This window comes from Furipterus horrens, unplaced genomic scaffold, assembly GCF_987537825.1.
Source record: "Furipterus horrens unplaced genomic scaffold, mFurHor1.1.pri manual_scaffold_17, whole genome shotgun sequence".
Taxonomy (NCBI): domain Eukaryota; kingdom Metazoa; phylum Chordata; class Mammalia; order Chiroptera; family Furipteridae; genus Furipterus; species Furipterus horrens.
In genome coordinates, this window is record NW_028327187.1 from 39077683 (window position 1) to 39101772 (window position 24090).

The 24090-nt window shown below is 37.0% G+C and overlaps 1 protein-coding gene across 1 annotated transcript; it reads left to right on the plus strand.

Annotated features, from left to right (window-relative positions):
- The first annotated feature begins 4517 nt into the window (after positions 1-4517).
- On the plus strand, positions 4518-22620 carry NKAP (NFKB activating protein). The gene is made up of 9 exons (XM_090264996.1): positions 4518-5032; positions 7461-7541; positions 14684-14754; positions 14940-15092; positions 16704-16767; positions 17723-17832; positions 18112-18187; positions 19141-19290; positions 22387-22620. The coding sequence occupies exons 1-9, from the start codon at positions 4668-4670 to the stop codon at positions 22559-22561; spliced, it is 1245 nt and encodes a 414-aa protein (XP_090121122.1). The 5' UTR covers positions 4518-4667; the 3' UTR covers positions 22562-22620.
- Positions 22621-24090: the final 1470 nt, after the last annotated feature.

Sequence of the window (24090 nt, forward strand, 5' to 3'; positions counted from 1 at the left end):
TGGAAAAGGAAGAGTTTTAAGGACATTAAAAAGATAAGTGGTTAGTAAGAGTTTGGGGGGGGGAGTGGAAGGGGAAGAGAGCAGATTAGTAGGTGAAGCACAGGGGATCTTTTTAGGCCAGTGAAACTATTCTGTATGATATTGTAATAGTAGATACATGACATGCATTTGACAAAAACTATAGAAAACACAACACAAAGAGTGAACTCTAATGTAAACCATAGATTTTAGTTAATTATAATTTATCAATATTGGTTCATCAATTGTAACTAATATATGCTAATATAAAATATTAATAATAGGAGAAACTTTGGGGAGGAGTGGGAGGTGGGGGAAGAGAGGGAGTATATGAGAACTCTGTACTTCCTTCTCAATTTTTCTGTAAACCTAAAACTGCTCTAAAAATAGTCTATTAGTTTTGTGAGGCGGAGTTGCCTTCAACACCCTAGGCTCAGTTGGAAACTACTCTGTCCAGCAGAGGTTTCACAACCACAGCAGAACTAATCTATCCAGGACACTGTATTTTGTCTGGGGAGTAAGGGAGGTGGCTATTCCCTCTAGTGGAGAAAGCACAAGACCTCCATTCCTCATGCTTTTTATTGAGAAGGGTATGCATGGGAGATATAAGGTAAAAATTTATGAATCATCAATAGCTTTTGGGCACCTGGATTACAGTTGACAATAACAGATTACAAGTACCAGTACAGAGGGCACAGTGACCAGTCTGTGTCAGGCTCTAATAAACATCTTGATGCCACACTGGCATTAGGTGCAAGGTTTCATACATTCCTTGCTAGAGACTGTTTATACTTAACTAAGATATAAGAAAAGCAGAGCAAGTTCTAAAGCATAATAAGCATTCTTTAAATCCAATTCTTATGGAAACCCTCTGAGTGGCTTTTGGTTATGTCTTCCTTGCAACCTTTTGTTGAGACTTAAAGACAAGTGGGGGGGGCGGCAAGTCCAGCTCACTGCCAGGGCTACAATTCCCTAAACCACAAGGAGTGGTTCCCCACCGTTTTGTTAAGGTAAAAAAGCAAAACCAAAAAAAAAAAAGCACAAGAGAAGGTCAAAGTATAAACATTGCAACAGTGCTAGCATCTCCATTCACTTGAATCCAATGTTTTCAATATATGCCTTTTGGGGGGGGTTGGTTTATTGGTGTGGTTTATTTGATAATAGATATAAAAAATACTTCATATGGTGTTGGTTAAATTTTGCAAAACTGCATTTTAAGTAACTCCCATTCTTTCATTTTTAAAGCATAAGAAGGAGGAAATGGGAAGTGGAAAAGGAGAAGGAGGAGGAAGAGAAGAAGAAGACTACAACCTGACGAACTAAAATGCTACCATTCCATATTAACATTTGCCCTTAAAAAAATAGCAAAGGTGCAGCACATCACACAAAAGTTTTGTGCCTAAATGCCGCAGATAAAGAACATCAGTAAATTGGAGTTAAGCAATGCAGAAAAGTGGGCTGTATCTTCTTTACTTGTATTTATCTTCCTTTCCCATTTCTCCTCTTTCATACATAAATACAAATTAATAGTTGTTCAATTTTATTTGGAATCTGTGACACCACAATCATTGGCTTGCTTCAGGATCTGGGTTATTTGCCAAGTTTTGGCACTTTCTCATTCTCCACCCTCTCAGATGTGGAGGATGAGCCTCCTCACACTCAGCATTAGCCTCTAGTATAATTGATCAACATCCTATTTTCTAGGGGCCTGGTGCATTAGTCACTCTTTCCTCTCTCTGTCTTTTGTATACATATGCATGTACACACACACATACACACACACACAGAGGATAATTAGGTCAAATATATCCTGGAATGGACACATCACTCCATTTCATCCTGTGTTATGTTTGGTCATCAGAACATTCTTACAAGCTCCATCCACATTTATACCTGTTGGCAGACATAACTCCTTCCAATGAGGTTAAATTAGAAATAATTGTCCATTTATGGCATGGTATTTCCAATGTGAAATTCATATTGGCTGAACCAAAAGTTTGAGAATTTTCCATACATCAAACTCCTTCCTATAAATGGAGTATCAATTCAGGTGTTAGAGGAACCAACAAAGCCAGCATCCAAGTGAAGTTACTAGAGAGTACAAGTTTGTATCAACCAAGAAGTATTTGAGAAGAAACTTATTTTAAGTATGTAGTTCAGGTTTTGAGCCCATAAATACTTTAAAAACAGATTAGTGATTTAGAACTTTTTTTAAGTCTTGCAACTTCTTAAACAAGTGTTGGTATAATTGGAAAGTACCTACAAACTCAAATGGACACAGACTACAAACCAGTCTTCCCAACTCCCACTTCCTCAACCCCCATTTCCACAACCCAATCCCTATCTTGGTGCTCTGGGTGGAAGCTATGCACGTGCCCAAGCAACTCAGATTGCAAAGAGAAGTAGTTAATGGAAACTGAATATATCATAGCCCATAACACATGAACTATTTAAATCCTATAAAGAATGTATCGCCCTGGCTGGTGTGTCTCAGTGGACTGAGTGCTGGCCTATGAACCAAGGGGTCACCAGTTTGATTCCCAGTCAGGGCACATGCCTGGATTGCAGGCTGGATCCCCGGTTGGGGACATGAGAGAGGCAACCACAAGTTGATGTTTCTCTCCTTCTCTTTCTCCCTCCCTTCTCCTCTCTCTAAAAATAAATAAAATATTTAAAAAAAAAACACTAAAGAATGGATCCATGTAAGTATGAATGCTTTTTCTTGTCTTGGCCAGGTTGGGTTTCCATAGGACTCAACCTCTGCCCCACCCCAGTCACTGCCTGTACCTACTTGTGTGCTCTGACTTTCCCCTCACTTCCTATTCGAGAAACACAGGCTCTCCGAGGAAACTGAGAAAAAATAGTATCATACCAATCAGAGGTGCTGGGTCAGGTGTTTTCTCATTGAAACTAAAGTGCATGATAATGGGCAGGTAGAACAAGCACTGTTGCATAGTTCACTTTTAGAGGTAATTGATGTGAAAGTGTACAGCCTGGTGTCACAAAAGTTAGGCGTATATTTTCCATTCAAAACTTTAATAAAAATTTCCCCCAAATCTCCAAACTAAATAATATAACTCTATCTTACTTCATGTCTTTGTCCTCACCCATGACCAATTGTTTTTACATAGAAGATATCCAACATAATTACACAACAAAAATAAAAATTAGTCCCTAAATATTGAAAGTAAAATTAAACAAATGAACTTGTGTACTAAATTAATGGCATAACCCCACAGAGATAAACAATTTCATGTCAGTTTAAGAAACAGTAATTTCATCACCCATCCCTAGTGGGGGTATGCCCAAAGGATAAAAATAATTAAAGAAAAAATCTTCAACTCTTTTCAGTAATTCTTTCATTGGTGGTAGTGTTGGTGTTTTTACACTGACTCTGCTATATGTGTATTATAGGATAAACTAAACGAGTAATTATAGTAGGGAAATTGAGAGCTGGAATTTTTGTGTGGAAAAAAGGCAATACAGATATAATATTACTGAGGTTAAATAAAATCTCTGTAGTCCTGAGTGAAGTGCCAATGTGAATAATTCGTGGTGTATTTTACCATCAAATAAAATTCTACCTCTATTAACCAATTGGAGAAAAAATGATATCCAGTAGCGTCCACTTTTTCCATTTAACATTATGTAATACATCTTTCATTTAAATTTTTTAAAAAGGAGGTTTTCAATAATTAATGGTATTGGTTTTCACTGTCTGATGTTACTTCTTGGGAGGAAAGGCCCAGGGGACATCCAGCTGCTAGTAGAATGTGTTCAGGATTTTCACAGCAAACTCATTGTGCCTTCAAAAATTAAAGTCAGTAGAACTAGTGCTCCAGTGCTCTTTCATTTAAAAAGTGTAAAATGAATAGAAATAATGATCATTAACTGTGTATTGCTGAGTTAGTATATGATGGGACTAGTTTAAGGGGCTGGACAAGGAGAGGGGGTTACAAATTCCTTTTACTGGAGTACACTGGGGGAAATGAGTGTCTGAAGGATAAATATGCAATTTTTCTCTAAGCTGAAAACTTAGCTGGAGTATATCAGGCTCAAGCCATTAACATAGAATTTGTGTCCTCTAAGCTAATTGGGCAATATGGAGCTTAGACATCATAGCTAACCACCAATTAAGATAAACCTTACTTATTTTGCTTGGGATTGGAAAGAAAAATTGCGTGTGCGTGTGCATGTGCGCACGGGCGCATACATACAGACACGCACACACATATACACAAACGTGTATGTAAAATTACATTGAGTTTGTTGTTCATGCGGCCTCTCAGTGAAAAGTGTCCTGTGTCCTGTTATCCCGTCCTTTCCATCGAGTATTTCAAATCAAGGTTGAAGAAAGGACAAGGTTCCCAGTCCAGTTTAGACTGCAGTAACCTCTCTGAGAACTGGAATGACGCACGGACCCGGTTGCCCCACCGGTTCTTTATACCGTTACACACACCACATCCGGTCGTCACAAGCCTGGTCAGAGGGAGGTATTTGTCGACGTACCCAGAACTGTTTCCAAGGTTTCCGCAGGTTCCGGTTGTGGCGCGGTGACAGGTCCTCCCCAGGAGCCAAGGCAGCCGATATCTTCCCAGGCTAGCGAAAACGCCCCCTTCTCCCCCGGCTTCGGGAACCCAGCGGCAGTGATGGCTCCAGTGTCTGGTTCGCGCAGCCCGGAGAGGGAGGCCTCGGGCTTCAGGGTGAAGCGTCGCAGTTCGTCGAGGAGCCCTAAGCCTAGCAAATCCGCCCGCTACCCGCGGGGCCGCCGCTCTCGCTCGCACTCTTGTTCTCGGTCTGGGGATCGCAATGGCCTCAGCCAAAGCTCCCGAAACCAGTCTTACCGCTCCCGCTCACGGTCACGCTCTCGAGAGCGGCCCTCTGCATCGCGGGGCACCCCCTTCGCTTCTGCTTCTTCGTCCGCCTATTATGGCGGCTACTCACGCCCCTACGGGAGCGACAAGCCTTGGCCTAGCCTCTTGGACAAGGAGAGGGAGGAAAGCCTGCGGCAGAAGTGAGTGAGATGGGCGCGCCCTCTCTTGCGCCCACCTGCTTTCCAAGTCCGATTTTATAGTTCATCCCTACTGACTATTCGCATTTCGCTCTCTGCCTTCCTTGTGCCCATTTTCATCCCTTCCTTCAGTGCACCCACTACAACGCCTTATTCGCTCTTTAATTCCCTTAGGTTTTCACTCCTCAGGCCCTTTTATACAGTGCCCTGGTGTGCCGCTACCCGCTTCTGCCTGACTTGTAGCGGACATGACCGAGAGTCTCAGACCTACTGAATCATATAGCATTTACTTGGTTGCGTGGTTATCGTTTGTGAGCATGTTTTTATTTCCTACTAGACTGTACCAATGGAAAGGAGGAATCCTGTTGTATTGCTTACAAAATTCACAGTGCTTAGCACTCTGTAGGAGTGCAACCATTGCTTGTTGAATAATCAGACAGGTTTGAGATGAAAACAGGATATGGAAATAGAACTGTTTTGTAGTAAATTTGGAGGTTGAGATTAAGGGTTTAAATTGGAGAGGAGAAAAACCTCTGAGACAAGATAATTGAATGAATGCGGGAAAAGGGGTCTGCTCAACTGTAGATTAAGCTACATTGAGAAAGGTCTTGTTAAGTGTTCTCAATCTTGACCATGAAAAGCAAGGTCAGGGTGAGATCAGGTCTCTAATAAAAATGAATATTGAAGTGGAAAAATGAATAGTTTAAGAAGTAGAAAGGAAATGAGTTCTAATTATTGCTAAGTCTTAATAGCTAATACTTAATAAGGATTAAATTATGTGTCAGGCACTGTACTAAGTGCTTGCACATGCACTATGTGTTAAAAACAAAAGAATTAAAAGTATTACAGGCATTGAGGTTAAGGTTTCAACAGCTGGAGGATGTCCCCATGAATTTTTTTCTTCCAGGGGAGGGAAGTCCGTAAAGCATAGTGATGAAGAGGACAGACTTCTGAATCAGACTGCCTGAATTCAAAGCCCTACTTAATAGTTGTGTGAACTTGGGCAAGTTACTTAACCTCTCTGAACTTCATTTCTTCACTACTTAAAAGAGGATAAAATTAGTACAATTAATTTTATAGTTGTAATGATTTAGTGCTTGGGACCTTATAAATAGTCCTTAAAGTGTTAATTATTAGGTTTTCCTGCATGGGAACAGAAACAGTAAAAATGGTCCTGAAAGTTATCACCCAGGCTGTGTCAATCAAAAAGCAACCAGCTTCTTACTAGACAATCATCACCAAAAGATGTTGGAAATTTTGGATGAAATTTGCATTTGTACATTTAGAAGATAAATATCTTAAGAAGACAGATGGCAACAGGGGTAAGAATTTGACTGCTTGCTCTTTACAGCCTGTCAGGCATTCTTCCTTGGAATATATGCATAGTATTCCAAGTTCAATTATAAGTATGTCTCTTTTTAAACTGTCTGTTTCTTCAAGTGGGGACTCTGATTCTACACGATTATAATACCTCTTCCCCTGAATAAAGAATTATACTTATTTTGTAAGTTTTTTTAAAAGAAATGGAATCACAAACTTTGAGGAATTGAGCCTTAGTTTTTTGTGTTTGTTTATGAGTAATAGCAAAAATTAAGTGAAGAAATCACAAACATAAAACAAAATTTTTGTGTCCTCCAGGAGTAGATAGAGATGTAATCTTTTTCTAAAAAGGGACTAAGTTGGAACAACAGAAAGAGAAAACAAACCCTTTTTCTCACTGAATACAATTTTTGTCAAATAAAACTTCTTTTTCATAGCTATATTTATTTTCTACTTCTAATGCTTCATTTTTATTTTATTCTTTAAAAAATACTTTATTTATTAATTTACTTTTAGAGAGAGAGGAGGGGAGGGAGAAAGGGAGAGAAACATCGATGTGCTAGAGAAACATCAATTGGTTGCCTCTCGCACACCCCTAACCAGGGACCCGGAACTGAACCAACAACCCTTTGCTTTGCAGAATAATGCCCAACCCACTGAAACTATTTTCTTCATTAATTCTTGAGTGTCAGCAAATGGAAGGTTTGACCCAACAAAAGTATTGACCTCTTTATTTTCATAAGTGTGTGTAAACAAATGAAGTTATTTACAACTGTAAAACTGTCTCCGTCACTCACATATTGCAGAAGATGACATGAACTACATCATGCATGTGTTAGAAAGGATGCATTTGACAGCCTCCCGGGCTACATTTCTGGCCCAGCCTCTCAGGCTGTCTGTAGTTTCTACCATATGATAGTACTATCAAAACATCAGATTGTAATTGTTGAGTTTACATTTAAGTCAAGTTTTTATTAACTTAAAGTTTAAAATGTAAAGGGAAAACAGGACTTAACTGGACTTCTTTGAATTTCATTATATATTTAGGAGACAAATTTAAAATAAATAAATTTATCCTTGGAGTTATAATTTACATGCCTATGTCTTCTAGGAGATTAAGTGAGAGAGAGAGGATTGGAGAATTGGGAGCTCCTGAAGTATGGGGACTTTCTCCAAAGAATCCGGAACTAGAGTAAGTGATTAAAATATATATTTTTTAAATGTAACATTTGTTTAAATTGAGAGTCTATTGTCAAAATTTTTATTAAGTACAGCTCACATTTTTCTCCTTTCTTGTGATTTATGCTATTCTACCCCTTAAGTTTTAAAAATATTGAACATACCTGTTGCTAGCAGATTCTAGCATTCTAATAGTTTTCTTAAATTGTTATTCACAGGATGCTAATTTCCTGTTCATAGAAGGATTCAGTGTTAAAAGAAATACTTTTATACTATTTCTAATTATATTTTTTCAATCCAGTAGCAGATTGCATGTCAGATATTAGCATTACAAAGGGATTTTTTGAGGTATAATTGAAATACATCATGATATTGGTTTCAGGTGTACAACATAATGATTTGATGTTTTTATACAGGGGTGGGCAAAAGTAGGTTTATAGTTATTCATATGGAAAATAATACAAGAATAAACTGTGTTTCATGTACTCACAATTGTAAACCTACTTTTGCCTCACCCTGTATATTCTTGGCTCCTTTGTTGTAAATTAATTGATCATATATGAGGAAGGACCCCCAAAAGACCACAGTTATCTTCTTGAGGGTGTGCTCCTTGTAGTACAGGCTTCTCCCACTAGGTGGGTATTCTAGGAGCCCATATATATCAGTGTACCAGCTGGCATTGTTCTGAGAGGACGCATTCAGCTTCAGTGAATTTATTTTTGAAGACTCTTTCAGCACTTTTGCCCATTTCATGATGGGTGATTTATGAGCATACCTGTCCACACTGCACTGAGTGTTCAGCAGTTTTTGACCATGCCCCGCCTTCCCCATTCACCCTATCTCACCCTGAGCAACTATTTTTTTTTTGTTTCCCTGGATGAAAAAAGTCCTTAAAGGGAAACATTTTGCTGATGCGGAAAAGGTAAAACAAAAAATGGCAGAAACACTAAAAGGCATCAAAATCGACGAATTCAAAAACTGTTTTGAGCAGTGGAAAAAACATCTTGATAGTTATACTGCATCAAATGGACAGTACTTTGAAGGTGACTGAAGTTTAAACATGTAAGAATGAATACACAATTTTTTATAGATTCCAGGGTTTTTTGGATCCCCCCCCTTCTGTTTAGGTTTATTTCTGGACCCACTATTCTGTTCCCCAAGGAATTTTCTTCAATAAATATACTGATATGGTTTTGTTTAGTTCTCCTGTATAAAATAGTATATGAAGGCTTAATCATTTTTCCCTTTCCTTATTTTTTTTTCTTTGGTTCTGTTCATAAGCTGCTTCTTCCTTCTCCTGTTTCTGTGTCTACTTCAGGTTGAGTTGAAAAAGTAGGCTTCACTGGTAAACTTGTCATTTATTACATGGTGATAAACTTGTTCTTACAAATACCATTGGAAAATGCTTGAAGACTCTGACCTCAAAGAATTAAAGTTGGAAAGAACCCTAAAATTAATTTTCTAAGCAATATGTACCTAAATTATTCCAGATGTAATTTTCAGAAAAAAGATTATATTCCCTTTCTAAATTATTATAGAATTTTTTATAATACTCATTTTCAGAATTCTCTACTGTAGTGTGTAACGTTTCTCTTGCGCTGGGGAGACAGAACAGTTGCTGCTCTGCCATATCTCCTTTACACACGTAGAATAAAATTATGGCATCTTCCCTCAGCTTTCTTATCTCCACTTTCTCTCATCTTTCCTTATGGCTCCCAACATTTGCTCTGAGGTTTCTTCTGAAAATATAAATCTTACATGATGCTTTCAGTTTGACTAGCACTTTGTAAATGCTAAAGTACTATGCAAGTGTAAATGATTATTATGTTATTATGAAGGTGGTAGACTATTGAACTGTACTCTTACAGAATTATTCCAGTGTTTGCTTTTGATGGTCCTTGGAAATTATTTGTTACTGAAAATTTTTTTTTAATTTTTATTTTTTGGTTATTCAATTACAGTTTGAAAATTTTTAACTATATTTTTATACTCCATGGTCCATATTTTATCACTTTTCTGATTCTTTTTTTTTTAATAATTTATTTATTTGTTTTATTTATTTATTTATTTTTTTAGAGAGAGGGGAAAGGAGAAAGAGAGGGAGAGAAACATCAATGTGTGGTTGCCTCTCACTCGCACCCCTAACTGGGGACCTGATGTGCAACCTAGTCATGTGCCCTGACTGGGAATCGAACCAGTGACACTTGGCTCGCAGGCCGATGCTCAATCCACTGAGCCACAGCAGCCAGGCCTCTGATTCTTTTTTTTTTTTTTTTTTAATTACAGTTGACATACAATATTACATTAGTTTTAGGTGTACAATCCTGTGATTAGACATTTACATAACTTACATAGCGATCACCCCAATAAATCTAGTGCCCATCTGGCACCATATATAGTTATTATAATATTATTGACTGTATTGCCTATGCTGTACATTACATCCCTGTGATTATTCTGTAACTACCAGTTTGTACTTCTAAATCCCTTTACCTTTTTCACCCTCTCCCCCCACCTCTCTTCTATCTGGTAACTGTCAAAATGTTTTCTGTATCTTTGAGTCTGTTTCTGTTCTACTTATTTGTTTTTTAGATTCCCACATATAAGTGAATTATCTGGCATTTGTTTTTGTCTGACTTATTTCATTTAGCATAATACCCTCTAGGTCTATCCATGTTGTTGTAGATGGGAAGATTTCATTCTTCTTTATGGCTGAATCATTTTTCATTGTATGTATGCACCACTTCTTCTTTATCCACTCATCTGTTGATGGACACTTAGGTTGCTTCTGTATCTTGGCTATAGTAAGTAATGCTGCAATGAACATATGGATGTATAGGTTTTTCGATTTAGTGTCTTAGGTTTCTTTGGATAAATACCCAGAAGTGGAGTTGCTGGGTCCTTCTTTGTCTCTTGTTAATAGCTTTTGTTTTAAAGTCTATTTTGCTTTTGTTTTAAAGTCTATTTTGTCTAGTGTAAGTATTGCTACTCCAGCTTGAATTTTTGTTTTGTTTTGTTTCCATTTTCATAAATATCTTTTCCATCACTTTACTTTCAGTCTGTGTGTATCTTTTGATCTGAAGTGAGTCTCTTGTAGACAGCATAGGTAAGAGTCTTGTTTTGTTATCCATTCAGTTACTGTATATCTTTTGATTGGAGCATTTAACCTATTTGCATTTAAGTTAATCATTGATATATATGTATTTATTGCCATTTTATTATTCATATTGTTGATTCTTCTCCTCCTCCTTCTTCTGTTCCTTCTCCTTCTCCTCCTTCTCCTTTCCCTTTTCCTTCTTCTTCTTAAACAAGACCCTTTAACATTTCAATAAATAATGGCTTGGTGATGATGAACTCTTTTAGCTTTACCTTGTCTGGGAAGCCCTTCATCTGCCCTTCCATTCTGAATGATAGCTTTGCTGGATAGAGTAGTCTTCCTTGTAGGTCCTTGCTTTTCATCACTTTGAATACTTCTTGCCAGTCCCTTCTTGCCTGCAAAGTTTCTTTCAAGAAATCAGCAGATAGTCTTATGGGAACTCCTTTGTAGGTAACTGCTTTTCTCTTGCTGCTTTTAAGATTCTCTCTTTGTCTTTAACCTTTGGCATTTTTATTATGATGTGTCTTGGTGTGGGCCTCTTTGGATTCATCTTGTTTGGGACTCTCTGTGCTTCCTGGACTTATATGTCTAGTTCCTTCACCAGGTTAGGGAAGTTTTCCATTATTATTTTTTCAAATACGTTTCCATTTCCTTGTTCTCTCTTTTCTCCTTTTGACACCCCCACGATGCAAATATCGGTATGCTTGAAGTTGTCCCAGAGGCTCCTTACAATATCCTCATTTTTTGTATTTTTTTCTTTTTGCTGTTCTGATTGTTTTCTGCTTCTTTATATCCTAAGTCCCTAATTTGATTCTCGGCTTCATCTGCTCTACTATTGACTCCCTGTAAATTATTCTTAATTTCAGTTAGTATATCCTTCATTTCTGATCAGGTTTTTCTTATGGTTTTCATGCCCTTTTATATGTTCCTTGAACATCATTATAACCATTGTTTTGAACTCTGTATCTGGTAGTTTGTTTTCCTCCATTTCATTTAGTTCTCTTTCTGGAGATTTCTCTTGTTCTTCCATTTGGGACCTGTTTGTCTCTATTTTGGCTGCTTCCTTGTGTTTGTTTCTATGTAACAGGTGGAGTTTCTATGTCTCCTGGACTTGCTAGTGTGGTCTTATGCAGTAGGTGTCCTATAGGGCCCAGTGGCACAGTGTCTCTGGTCACCTGAGCTGGGCACTCCAGGTGCACCCCCTGTGTAAGGTGTGTGCATTGTCCTGTTGTAGTTGAGCCTACAGCTACAACAAACTGCTACTGGCACAGCACTAGGAAGGATTGACCATCATGCTGATCAGCTGAAAGGACCAGCTGCAAGTACAGTGGAGGAGCTGCTGTGCAGGGACCAACCCCTCAGAGCAGCACTTGCTTCATTGAGGTTCTGGTGCCCGCTGAATCTGCCTCTTGAATATGTCACTCATGGAGGTGGTTGAGTTGTAATCTAGCATGGTCTGAAGCAGTCCACCAGGTGCACTGGCTCTGGGGCCTCCCAAGAGGTGCAAGGTCATCCACCACTTGTACCCTGCCTGGGTCCACCTGGCATGAGCTACTGCAGATGGCTGCTACTTTTGCTGGGCTTTGAGGTGTCTGGGAGAGGCCAAGCTGCAAACCGAGACCAACTGCTGCTAGTGCCAGGCCTGGGGTCACTTAGCAAGAGGTACGGGGCATGCTGAGGCCAAATGCTGCATGTCTGAGAGATTTTCCAAAAGTCCAAAGCATGAGGCAAGAGAGGCCCTTTGTATGAAAAAGCCACTGGAAAGGGCTTTGCTGGGCTCCCAAGTTGGGTGGAGCAGAGTCTCAGGGAATTACCAGGGTGGTTGTGAACAGTGTGACCCAGGTTGATGGTTTTTCAGATATGGCACCCACCTGCTGGCCTTTTGAGGGGAGAGCTCAGCAAAGAAACAATGGCCTCTACCAGTACTTCTGTTTGGGAGAAAGCTGCCCTTCCAGCCCTTTCCCTGATATCAGACAATTGAATTCCTCCCCATATGTTCCTGGTGCCTTTCGAGCTGGTGTTTTAGCACTAGAGCTCAGAGGGAGTGAATCTGAGTAAGTCTGTGCACGGGCACTTTAAAAGGAATGTCTCAGTCTCCAGAAGCCCTCCCTCTCACTCAGCCACAATACCCATTGGTTTTTACACCCAGAAGTTATGGGACTTTTCTTCCTGGCACTGGAACTCTGGGGTGGGTTGCCTGGTGTGGGGCTGGGACCACTTGCTCCTCAGGGAGGGTCCTCTGCAGCCAAGATAACCCTCCTGATTTTTAACTGCCACATGTGTGTGTGGGACCAGGCTTTTCAGTGTCTCTGTCCCTCCTACCAGTCTTGATGTGGCTTCTTCTGTGTATTTTTAGTTATAGGACTTCTGTTCTGCTAGATTTCCAGTGGTTTTAAATGATGGTTGTTCTATAGTTTAGTTTTAATTGTGATGTGATTGTGGGAGGTTCTGAGTACCGCCTTGAGGTACTCCCATCATCTTCACCTCTCCCCCCCACATTTCTGATTCTTATAACCATGTCTTTTCTTTATTTCTTTTCATGGTCCAAGCATGTGATGATTTTTATTAAGAATAACTTTGGGCCCTGCCCTGGTAGCTCAGTTGGTTTGTACATGGTCCTTATATACCAAGGTTCTGGTTTCAATCCCAGTCAGGGCACATACGAGAATCAACCAAAGAATATGTATAATAAATGGAACAATAAATTGATCTTTCTCTTTCTCTCCCTTCCTTTCTCTTCATATCAATAAATACAAATTAGAAAAAAATTTTTTTAAAGAATAACTTTGATTTTCCCCAGGCCAGGTGGTTGGAGCGTCATCCCATACACCAAAAGGTTATGGGTTTGACTCCTAGTTAGGGCACATACCTGGGTTGTGGGTTCGATCCCTGGTTGGGGCACATATGGGAGACAACTAATTGAGGTTTCTCACATCGATATTTCTCTCTGTCTCTGTCTTTCCCTTCCTCTCTCTCTAAAATTAATAAACATACTCTTGGGTGAGGATTAAAATAAAAAAGAACAATTTTGGCTCTAATAATTCCACCCTTAATTCTGCAATACTTTCCATTAAAAACAACTATGCAAGCACAAATACAAAAAATATTAAATTATGAAAACAAGTCTATTAAGGCTCCCTTTATATATATATTATATACACCCAAATAAGTCAAGATTTTTTAGAGTAGCTTAAAAAGCAACACTACTTTACTACTAGGCAACTAAAACATTGAACTAGTTTAAGAAATCCACAGAGTGGGAAAATGGAGCCATTGTTTCCCAGAGTGGCTCAAAGCACAAAACTGCTCAGATGTTCATGGTTCCTAGGGTTTTGGACTATACAGTATTAAAGAGTGGGTGGTGGTGGCTGGGGCGTTTTTAAACTCAAGCTGTGAGGTAAGCTGATCTGATGACTTCGAAGGGTTTCTCTACGTGTACCTTCTACTGTTTAGTCATTAAGACATCACTGTATGCTATTTACATGTCTTCTTTTGGACATCCTTGTATTACTAACTATAAATAATTCTGTAAATTTGTGAGTGAGATTGGGAGAGAAATGCTTTTGAAATTTATTTTTCCCAGGGAAGAGTGAATTCAAGGTAAGTTCTAGAAACAGAATTAGTCCATCTAAAGGAGCCTATCAGAGCCCTTGAGAATTTTATCAAGTGGCAGAATTGTTTCCAGGACATAGGATATAAGGATCTTACATGCAGTTAAAGGTTATGTGTGAGCCAGTACTGAATCATCATTTTACAAATCACATCATTAATTTATATGCACCAAGAAAAAACTCCAGTCGATGTGCAATCAGAAATGTACTTTCAAGATGATCAGTTAATGTACTTTCTTTTTTCAAAAGGAAGATTTATGAAAAAAAAAAGTTATCATTCTATCCTTCAAAAGCAAACTGTTATAGAACATTATCTTATCTTAAGCACCTCCTATTTTATTTAAATAATACTTGCTGATGAGAGAAATCATCCATTCTGAGTGTAATCCACATATTCTCAAATTATCAGTTTATGATCACTGCAGTAACCATGTTCTTTAAATTCAGCTCTGATGAACATACACCAGTAGAGGATGAGGAACCAAAGAAAAGCACCACTTCAGCGTCTACTTCAGAAGGTATGTTTTAAATAGAGATGTTTTTTATTTAGAAGTTAAAAAATAAGTCTATAAATAGTTGAATGTTAGACTTTGCTTTTGTTCGAATTGTCTATCACATATTCTTTTTCAGTATTTCAAATACAATAAAATTGATACTCAGAAATACTTCTTTAGAAGTTAGTCTTTATTTGTATTTTATGTAGAAGAAAAGAAGAAGAAGAAGAAGTCTAGTCATTCAAAAGAAAGGTCCAAGAAAAGAAGAAAGAAAAAATCATCTAAAAGAAAACACAAGAAGTATTCTGACGATAGTGATAGTGATTCTGATTCTGATTCTGATTCTGAAACAGACTCCAGTGGTAAGAAAGTCAACATCATTCTGCAAGCCCCACTCCAAAACTACTGTTACTTTTTAAAGCTTATTTCAGAAGGGGGTTCTTAAGAACAATAATAATAGTCAAAGCTTTTTGGACACGTACTAACTTTGTGATGGGCACCCTGCTAAGCAATTGCTATTTAATTCACACAGTAACTGTAGACTAGTTCTTAGGAATGGGGAAAAGGAGGCATGGAGCAGCTAAAAGACACCCTCAAGATCACACATTTGGGATTCAAACTTAAGCAGTGTGACTCTGGTTGTGTGTAGGTGTACAAGGCATGTGGCACTGAACCGAGTTGGGGTTGGGCTGCAAGATGTGTGGTGCCAAACCAGCCATTCAGGGCTGCATCAGCCCAGTGGAGCAACTCTTTTGTGTAATTCTCACACTCAGGGGCACCTTTGTGCAATTTTCAAAAAGGTACACCATTAAGGACCCCCTTAAGACTGGCAGCTGATTTAAGGAAGCCACCCCCATGGGGTGGTGTGTCACAAAAGCCAACTTTTTTTTTTTCTCAGTCCTGTTCGATGACTGACAAAGGTGCCCCTTCATCTGATGTCACCTGGGTTTCCTGGCCCCCATTGTCACTTTTCTTCCTCATTGCTGGAAGACTCAACTTTCTTAAAGCACAAATCTGAGCATGTTAGTCCCCTACTTAAAGTCCTTCAGTAGCTCTCCATAGCCTTCAAAGTAAAGCAGATCCTGATTGATCCACTCTAATCACATATATGCTGTCACTTTCTCTCGTGGCATCCTCTGTAGCCTGAGAACTACTTTCTGTGCCCAATATTCCATGTTCTTTCTCTTGATTTTGATACTTGATACAGAGGGTTCATCTGCCTGCAATGCCAGTCTCTCCCTGCATGCAGCTTGGCTTACTCGTTTCAACAATGGGCATGCATGACTTTTGTAATAAACTGATTTTAAAAAGAACTAGCTTAAGAGTCACCTTTGCCTGGTCAACCATTCCTCAGCCACCCTCCCCAAATCAGCCTGACTGTGAGGCTCCTTTGTAGGCTTAGAGCATCCCAGTCTTTCTCTGTCACTCGGGATTCTATTTATCTCTTTAGCTCTGTCTCCTGCATTAGAATGCGCTCCTGGAAAGCATCCCCCCAAACACACACAAAGTTTTTCTCTTTCCATCATGAAAATACCCAAACATGCAGGAAGTAAAGAGAATAGTATAATACTATACACATATCACCTAGATTTTAACAATTGTTAGTGGTTTGATATATTTGCTTCAAGTATGGTTTGTTTGTTTTTTGCTGAGATAGTCAATGTAAATTACAAATATCACACTGCCACCCTAAGGATTTCTGTATACATCTCTTTTATGACATTTTTCCTCTTAATCACTATACTATTATTTCATGTAATAAAATTAATAATTCCCTCCCTATATCACCAAATACATAGTGTGACTTTAATTTCTGTATCTGAAGTACCTGGCACAGTTTCTGACAAGTAGCAATAAATGAATGAATTTCTGTGTCACAACAAATAGAATAGCAGTGGGATATTTATCTACTCAGAAGTATTGGGGGGTTAGAGTTAATTTTTTTTTAAATTTCTAATTGCTTTAATTTTCAGATGAAGATACAAAAAGGAGATCAAAGAAAGCCAAGAAAAAGGAAAAGAAGAAGAAACGCAGACCGTCTGTTTTTTTTCCTTTAATTTTTATTATGGAAAATTTTAAATGCATATAAAATTATATAAAACAATAAAATGATCCCCCATGTAACCATCACCCAGTTTGCACAATTACCAGCTCATAGGCAGTCTCAACTGCCCCATCCTGTGTTATTTTGAAATCAATCCCAGGTATCATTTCATCCATAAACCAGCTTGTTTCTCTAAAAGATACACATTAAAAAATAATAACTACAGTACTTTTATCACATCTAAAATATGTAACAATAATTTCTCAATTCTTGGCAGTTTTTTGTAGAGTCTATTCAAATCAGGATCCAAGTAATGCCATAAATTGCCATTGTTTGACATGTTACTTAAGTCTCTAAATCCTCTTCTCTTTTTGTTCTTGCATTTTGTTGAAGAAACCAAATGGTTTGTCCTTAGAGTTTCCTGCAGTATGGATTTTGCTGATTGTATTCTTATGGTGCCCTTTTAACATGTTCTGTCCTCTGTATTTATAAGAGAAACCTACCCTCATCAATTATTGGATTACCCTGAAGTAGTTCTATAGGAAGGGCAGGATGATTACTTTTTTTGCTTTATGAGTTTTCAAAATAATGAGCTGGGTTATTTTAGTATCATTATGAACCTAAGTATTTATATATGTTTGATGTTTTTTAACCTATTACACTTAAAATTATTGATGCTCAAGTTGGTAAGAGCTTTATTTCTGTTATCTTTCTACAACATGAGAACTATATTTCATATTTCCCTTTAGGGGTCTTTTTTTTTAAATAGTGAAACACGATTTGGTTAAGTAAGTTAGAAGTTTTTCAAATTAAAATTATTATCTAAGAAGTTCAAATAAGCTGAGAATTCAAATAATTTTAGTCAGTTGTTTTCATTGCCTTGAAAAATAATACGCCCTTTAACATGGGAAAATTAAGTCACTTTGTATCAAATTATAATAATTACAGGAAGAAACACAAGAAAAAGAAATCTAAGAAGAGCAGAAAAGATTCCAGTGATTCAAGCTCTAAAGATTCCCAAGAAGAGTTTCTGGAGAATCCTTGGAAGGATCGATCAAGTAGGTTCTGATGATAGACTTTTTTTCATTATTTGCATATTTATTACTACAGTTCACCCTTGAACAACATGGGTTTGAATTGTGTGGGTCCACTTACATATGGATTTTTTTCCAAAATTACTGTAAATATATTTTCTCTTCCTTATGATTTTTTTTCTTTTTCTTTTTTATTGTTGAGACTTACAGATGTCCCTGATAGACTTTGAGTCAGAACAGAGAAAACATTAAATTAACCAATTAGTCAAAATGTGAATATGTTTCTGAACATCTTTCATGCAGAGCCTGAAGAACCCTCAGATTTAATTGGCCCAGAGGCTCCTAAAACACTTGCCTCTCAAGATGATAAGCCTCTGAAGTAAGTAACAGTGTATTTACAATATCTAAAATACCTCCCCAAAAGTATGGCCCTAACTTACCTTTCCAAGCTGATCTCCCTCTACTCCCTTATTTATACCTCAGGTTCCAACTGAACTGAACTAAATTTCCCTGCGTTTACTGTGCACTTTCCCACATTGTGCCTTGCTTCCGTTATTTTTTCCCCCAACATGCTTTCCCTTCTTTTCCCAGCCCTGTTTTCTTCACTACCTCCAATTTCTTCCTATTAAAATCCTCACCATCCTTCAAAGCCCTTTTCAAAAGGAGGGGCATGTGCTGATTCGCAATACCTTCCCTCCAGAGTAGGTTGGATTCCTACCTTCTTTCATCCTTTAATCCTCATAGTATGTTTTATTTCTTTTATGAAATGTATTATATATTCCACATTGTATTGCAGTTATATCCTTATTAATATGTAAATATGTAAGAACAGAGATTTTTGTTTAATAGGTATTTAGAAAGCATTCAATAAATTGAATCAAAGAATGATAGTTTTTAAAGTCCCCTTGAATGAAAGGTAATAATTGTTACTACATCTGTTATTATTGGTTATAAGGCTAAACAGTATGTTAACTTTGAGATATATTATTACTTTACTTATTTTGTGGAAAAAGGGAAGATGAATTTGCCAAAAAGAGCAGTAAAGACAGTGTCAGTAGGGATAAATGATCCATAATCATAAAACATGAATATATAGATACTAACACCAGTTCTTTTGTTCTTCCAAAGTATCTGCACTTCTGGGTTAGTTACTTAGGTCACAGTGCATTGTTCACTGATGAAATTAAAGTAATTCATATTGGGCTTCCCAACATGCTGCTGCTCAGCAACTGTTATTCCTACTGTTTGCTGAGAGTAAATGAATTTTTGTGCTCTCTTTAGATGATGAGGTTTTTATAATGGACCTTTTCTGAATTCTGAATTACTTTGTAGCTATGGCCATGCTCTGTTACCTGGTGAAGGTGCAGCTATGGCTGAATATGTAAAAGCTGGAAAACGTATCCCACGAAGAGGTGAAATTGGTTTGACAAGTGAAGAAATTGCATCATTTGAATGCTCGGGTTACGTAATGAGTGGTAGCAGGTATGTTCTTGGCATTGAAGTCAGTTTCTCACTACCAGAATTATATTTGGTGATTGATTTTCATTAAGTTACCATTCCTAATGAATAGTAAAGAATAAGTATTGATTTAATATGGGTTTTATTGGTATAAATGTGGTTGTCTAAAATTCTAAGTATGTGTGCAACTCAGCCTCAAACTGAGCTATGTCAAAGAATCAGTCTTTCCAGTGTCTTTTCTTATTTCATATTTTGGTACAGATCGTTTATTCATTAGAGGATATAGTTAAATTTAGCTATTTATCACTGGCCCATAAGGAATGTAGCATTCTGGTAGTTAGGAAAGCATTTTCATAATACAGTGTTTCCTGGTTTCTAAGTTTGCCTCTAGTTCTCTGTGGACTCTGAGAATGAAGAGCAGAAAGGAATTATGACCGACATCAGGTTCAGCATGAGAAAATAAATATAAAATTAGGGAAGAGAAAGCAAAGTACCAAGAAGGACAAGGAGAATGAATAGGACATCTGTACCAAGATCAAACTGAAGTTTGGATTTTTAAAAACTTTATGAAGTTTTAAAAGTAGATAAATATTTAAAAATAAAATTGGAGGAAAATATTTCCAGTACCTCTGAAGCATTTTCATAATCTTAGAATTCTGAGGACCAACATTTGAAAACATTATATCTGAGGATCAGCACAGTGAGATAAGAAAAATAAATTAGAGATATAAGTACTGGAAAGGAGGATATAACACTGTCATTTTTGTGAATAATATAGATTGTTTATTCTAAAGAATCTAGAGATAACTAGATTGGATAGAAGGTTTATACACAAAGATCAATTGCATTTCTATGCACCAGCAACAAAGAACTAGAAAATATAATTAAATAAAAAGAAAATAACATTTATAACAGTATCAGAAAATATGAAGGACTTAGGAATAAATCTTAATAAAATATGTCCAGAAGCTCTACAGGGAAAACTATAAATCATTAAGAGACATTTTAAAAGATGGAAATAAATGGAGAGATACCATGTTCATGGACAAAAGTCAATATTGTAAAGTTATCAGTTCTTCCCAAATTGATCTGTAGATACAGTACAGTTCCAGTCAAAATCACAACAGATTTCTTCATAAAACCTAATGTTAGTTTTTAAAAAAAATTTTATTTATTTTTAGAGAGGGAGAAGGGATGGAGAAAGAGAGGGAGAGAAACATCAATGTGTGGTTGCCTCTCACATGCCCCCGAATAGGGACCTAGCCTGCAACCCAGGCATGTGCCCTGACTGGGAATCGAACCAGCGACCCTTTGGTTCACAGGCCAGCGCTCAATCCACTGAGCCACACCAGCCAGGGCAAGTTTTTAAATTTATATGTTAGACTAGAGGGCAAAGAATAGCCAGGTCACTTCTGAAGAAGAGGAGGAAGATGAGATTTGCCCTACCAGTTATGAGGACTTATTATGAAGCTTACAGTACTTGAGAAAATATTGGGGAACAAATGAATTATTCAATGGAATAAAATACAGAGCCTGGGGACAGAGCCATACATGTATGGAATGTATACATATGAAAGATATGGCCAGTGGGATCACTGGGAAAAGAAAAAACTATTCAGTAAATGCTTCAGGAAAAAATTGTTATCTATATGAAAAAAATGAAACTAGAACCCTATATTCCCATATTTAAAAATCAGTATAGCTAGATTAAGGACTTAAATGTCAGAAACAACTTTAACACTGTTAGTATAAAATATGAGCAAGTATTTATTAGATCTTGGGGTGGAAGAAGTGTTTATTAAGACAAAAAAATGCAATAACCATAAAATAAAATATTGATAGATTTGCCTAGGTTAAAAGTAAGAACTTTTGTTCATCAAAAGACATCTTAAAATAACTAAAAAGACAAGTTCCAAGGTGGGATAAGATCTTGCAATACACACAACCATTATAGGGTTAGCATTGAGACTATTTAAAGGATATTTATAAACAACCCAAAAGAAAAATAGGAAAATGACACAAACAGACATTTGTCAGAAGAAGAAATATGTATGGCCTATACATACATAAAAAGATGTTCATTACATACATTTGATAGACAAGGTTCATAGTTCTAACAATACCAAGCATTTGAGAGGGTGTGGATATATAGGCTTCCTTAAGTATTACTAGTGGTGGTGTGAATTGGTACAACCACCTTGGAAAACTGTCTGACATTATCTTGGAAAGTTGAGCATTCATATACTTTTATGACCCAGCAACTCTGTACCTAGATACCCAAAGAAAAATCTTTCCCATGTACTAGGAGACATTTACATAAAGGTTTATTATAGCATCATTCACATAGCACTTCCTGTGCCAGATAAACTACTCACTGTACCCTGAGTAACCTAAATACATTGTCATCTCCTTGACTCTCCATCCTGCCACTCCCCTACTTTCACACTAACCTGAAATGATTCTCCCCTCTTCTCACTCACTTTTCTTCATTTTTCTAGACAACTCAAGCTTCATCTTGAACTGATTGCATAGGATTGGGTACATAGACATAAGAGGCAGGTTTTCATGAAGTCTTCCTTCTAAATAAGCAAACTTTTGAAGATGATACTGCCCCTATACTTTCCTGATTTGGATCTTGTGCTAAATCCCTTCTTTATTTTCTTTCAGTTGCTACTAGAGTCTAAGGAGTTAAATTCAACTGTAGATGTAGACTTAGTTCTTATGGATGTATGATAAATTTGAACCTTAAAGAAGTTCCATCTAATTGATGACAGCTTAAGTCTCTCATCTATGCTCTTATCAAGTTCACAAAGGCAAATTCCACCTATCACCTAGGAGGTTTAACAATTTGCCTGTTTCTTTTGGTTTTACTGGAAATAGCAGAACTAGACTCTTGTCCTTAGTATTTAAAATTAATATCATTCACAGTGTTTACAGAATATCAGAGATTATTATTTGAATACTAGAAATGAATGATCTTTTGAAAATATAACCCATTACAAAAACAGTTTCTATTTGTCAGATTTTTAAGTGAATCACTCACTATTAAGAAAGGATTAGTGAGGAAGTACTATGAGAATAATTACAGAGAAATTAAGCTAAAAATAAAATTATCTCCAGGCATCGCCGAATGGAGGCTGTGCGACTACGGAAAGAGAACCAGATCTATAGTGCTGATGAGAAGAGAGCTCTTGCATCCTTTAACCAAGAAGAAAGACGAAAGCGGGAAAACAAGATTCTGGCCAGTTTTCGAGAGATGGTATACAGAAAAACTAAAGGGAAAGATGACAAATAAAGATTCTTGGATTGTTCAGCAGACATTTTTAACAGAAAGTCTGAGTTTGATATATATATATATATATATATATATATATATATATATATATCACACACAAAGATGGTTATGATCTGAAAAGCTTTACAGTGCTACTGTGCCTTCTATTTAATTCTTTCAGTTTTTCAATAAAATGCTGCTTATTGATATGACTTTAGCAAGTTCTTCGGGTTATTTTGGATTGACCGTAAAACTTTCTGGTTTAAAAATCCAAATTTTGAATGAAATTCTACTGTATTGGCAGAGGTGACATTGAGAGATAATGTCAATGAGATGAGAAACTTAACTCTCACACCATGAGACAGTGCGGCTCGTAGCTCTACATGATGCCCGCCCCCACCCCAATTGAACTTGTGGGAAATTATCATTCCTCTATGTTGAATGTGTTATAAATGGACTCAATAGAAACATATAGGAGGCCAGTTTTGTTAGCACAAGGCACTGCTGAAAAAAGCAAATCTGGAATTTGAGGACTGACTTTTATTATACAATAATAGTTTGCCCTGCAAATAACATATTTTGGTTTTAATCCCTACCCCATCCCCAAACCAACAAACAAAAAAGAAAATTAACCCACAGACTTGTTGAATTGAAAATATGGACATTAGTTTTAAAAATTCTTAGTAGGTTACTTTAAAAATCTTTTTTCAAATATAAAACATTGGAAAGTTTGCTGTTGTGCTGATGTAAGTACATTATTTCCCTCTAAGCTATACTTAGATCATAATTTGAATACTAGAAATTAATTGGAGTGACCTGCGGTCAGAAGTTTAATAGGGAAAAATATAATGAATAATTATTTTAACTCGGTTTATAAGGATGAAGCTAAAATAATATTAAACATTTTTGTCTGTCCTTTCTGTAATAGGCAGATTTTATTTTAAATGTTATCAAACCTTTTTCACATCTATGATTAAGTTTAATCTTTACCTTTGTATTGAACCCCCTCACTTTATCACTTTTTTATGGCTACTATTGACTTTTAAGTTTGGGAGAAATAGAAAATTCTAGGACTATGAGATTACAATCTTTTTCCTTTCCTATGTTGTTCAGTTTTAGTCATTAGGTCACAAGAGTGAAGAGGGAGGGGTTTTTATTAAGGTTGTTTTGAGCTGCATTATTATCATTGCCTGGGATAAATTGAAATTACCTGGGCAATAAGGAAATTCTGACTTTGCTGTTATAAAATGCCCTCATCTCTCTCCTTAGAGTAATTTAAAGTAGTTTTTTCAAAGTTTTAAAATAAGGCAGTCAGATTTCAAAGCATAGGTCAGAAGTTTTACTATTTAGCATATATCCTAGGAAAATGTCTACCTTTAACCCACAACTCATGAACTAAACAGCCATTTGGCATGTAGCAACACTTATGACCCCGGAATTTGAAGTGATTTCTATTTATCATCATTGCTGCCTAGCCCAGAAATCTCTTTTTTCCAAAAGTTAAAAGGAAACTAACTAGGTCCCAAATCTGTGAGTCGTAATCCATCTCC

Coding starts and splice junctions, on each gene's coding strand:
- NKAP (XM_090264996.1), top strand. CDS start 4,668: ATGGCTCCAGTGTCTGGTTCGCGCAGCCCGGAGAGGGAGGCCTCGGGC. Junction 5,033..7,460: donor GAGGAAAGCCTGCGGCAGAA/GTGAGTGAGATG, acceptor TATGTCTTCTAG/GAGATTAAGTGAGAGAGAGA. Junction 16,768..17,722: donor AAGAAGAAGAAACGCAGACC/GTCTGTTTTTTT, acceptor TAATAATTACAG/GAAGAAACACAAGAAAAAGA.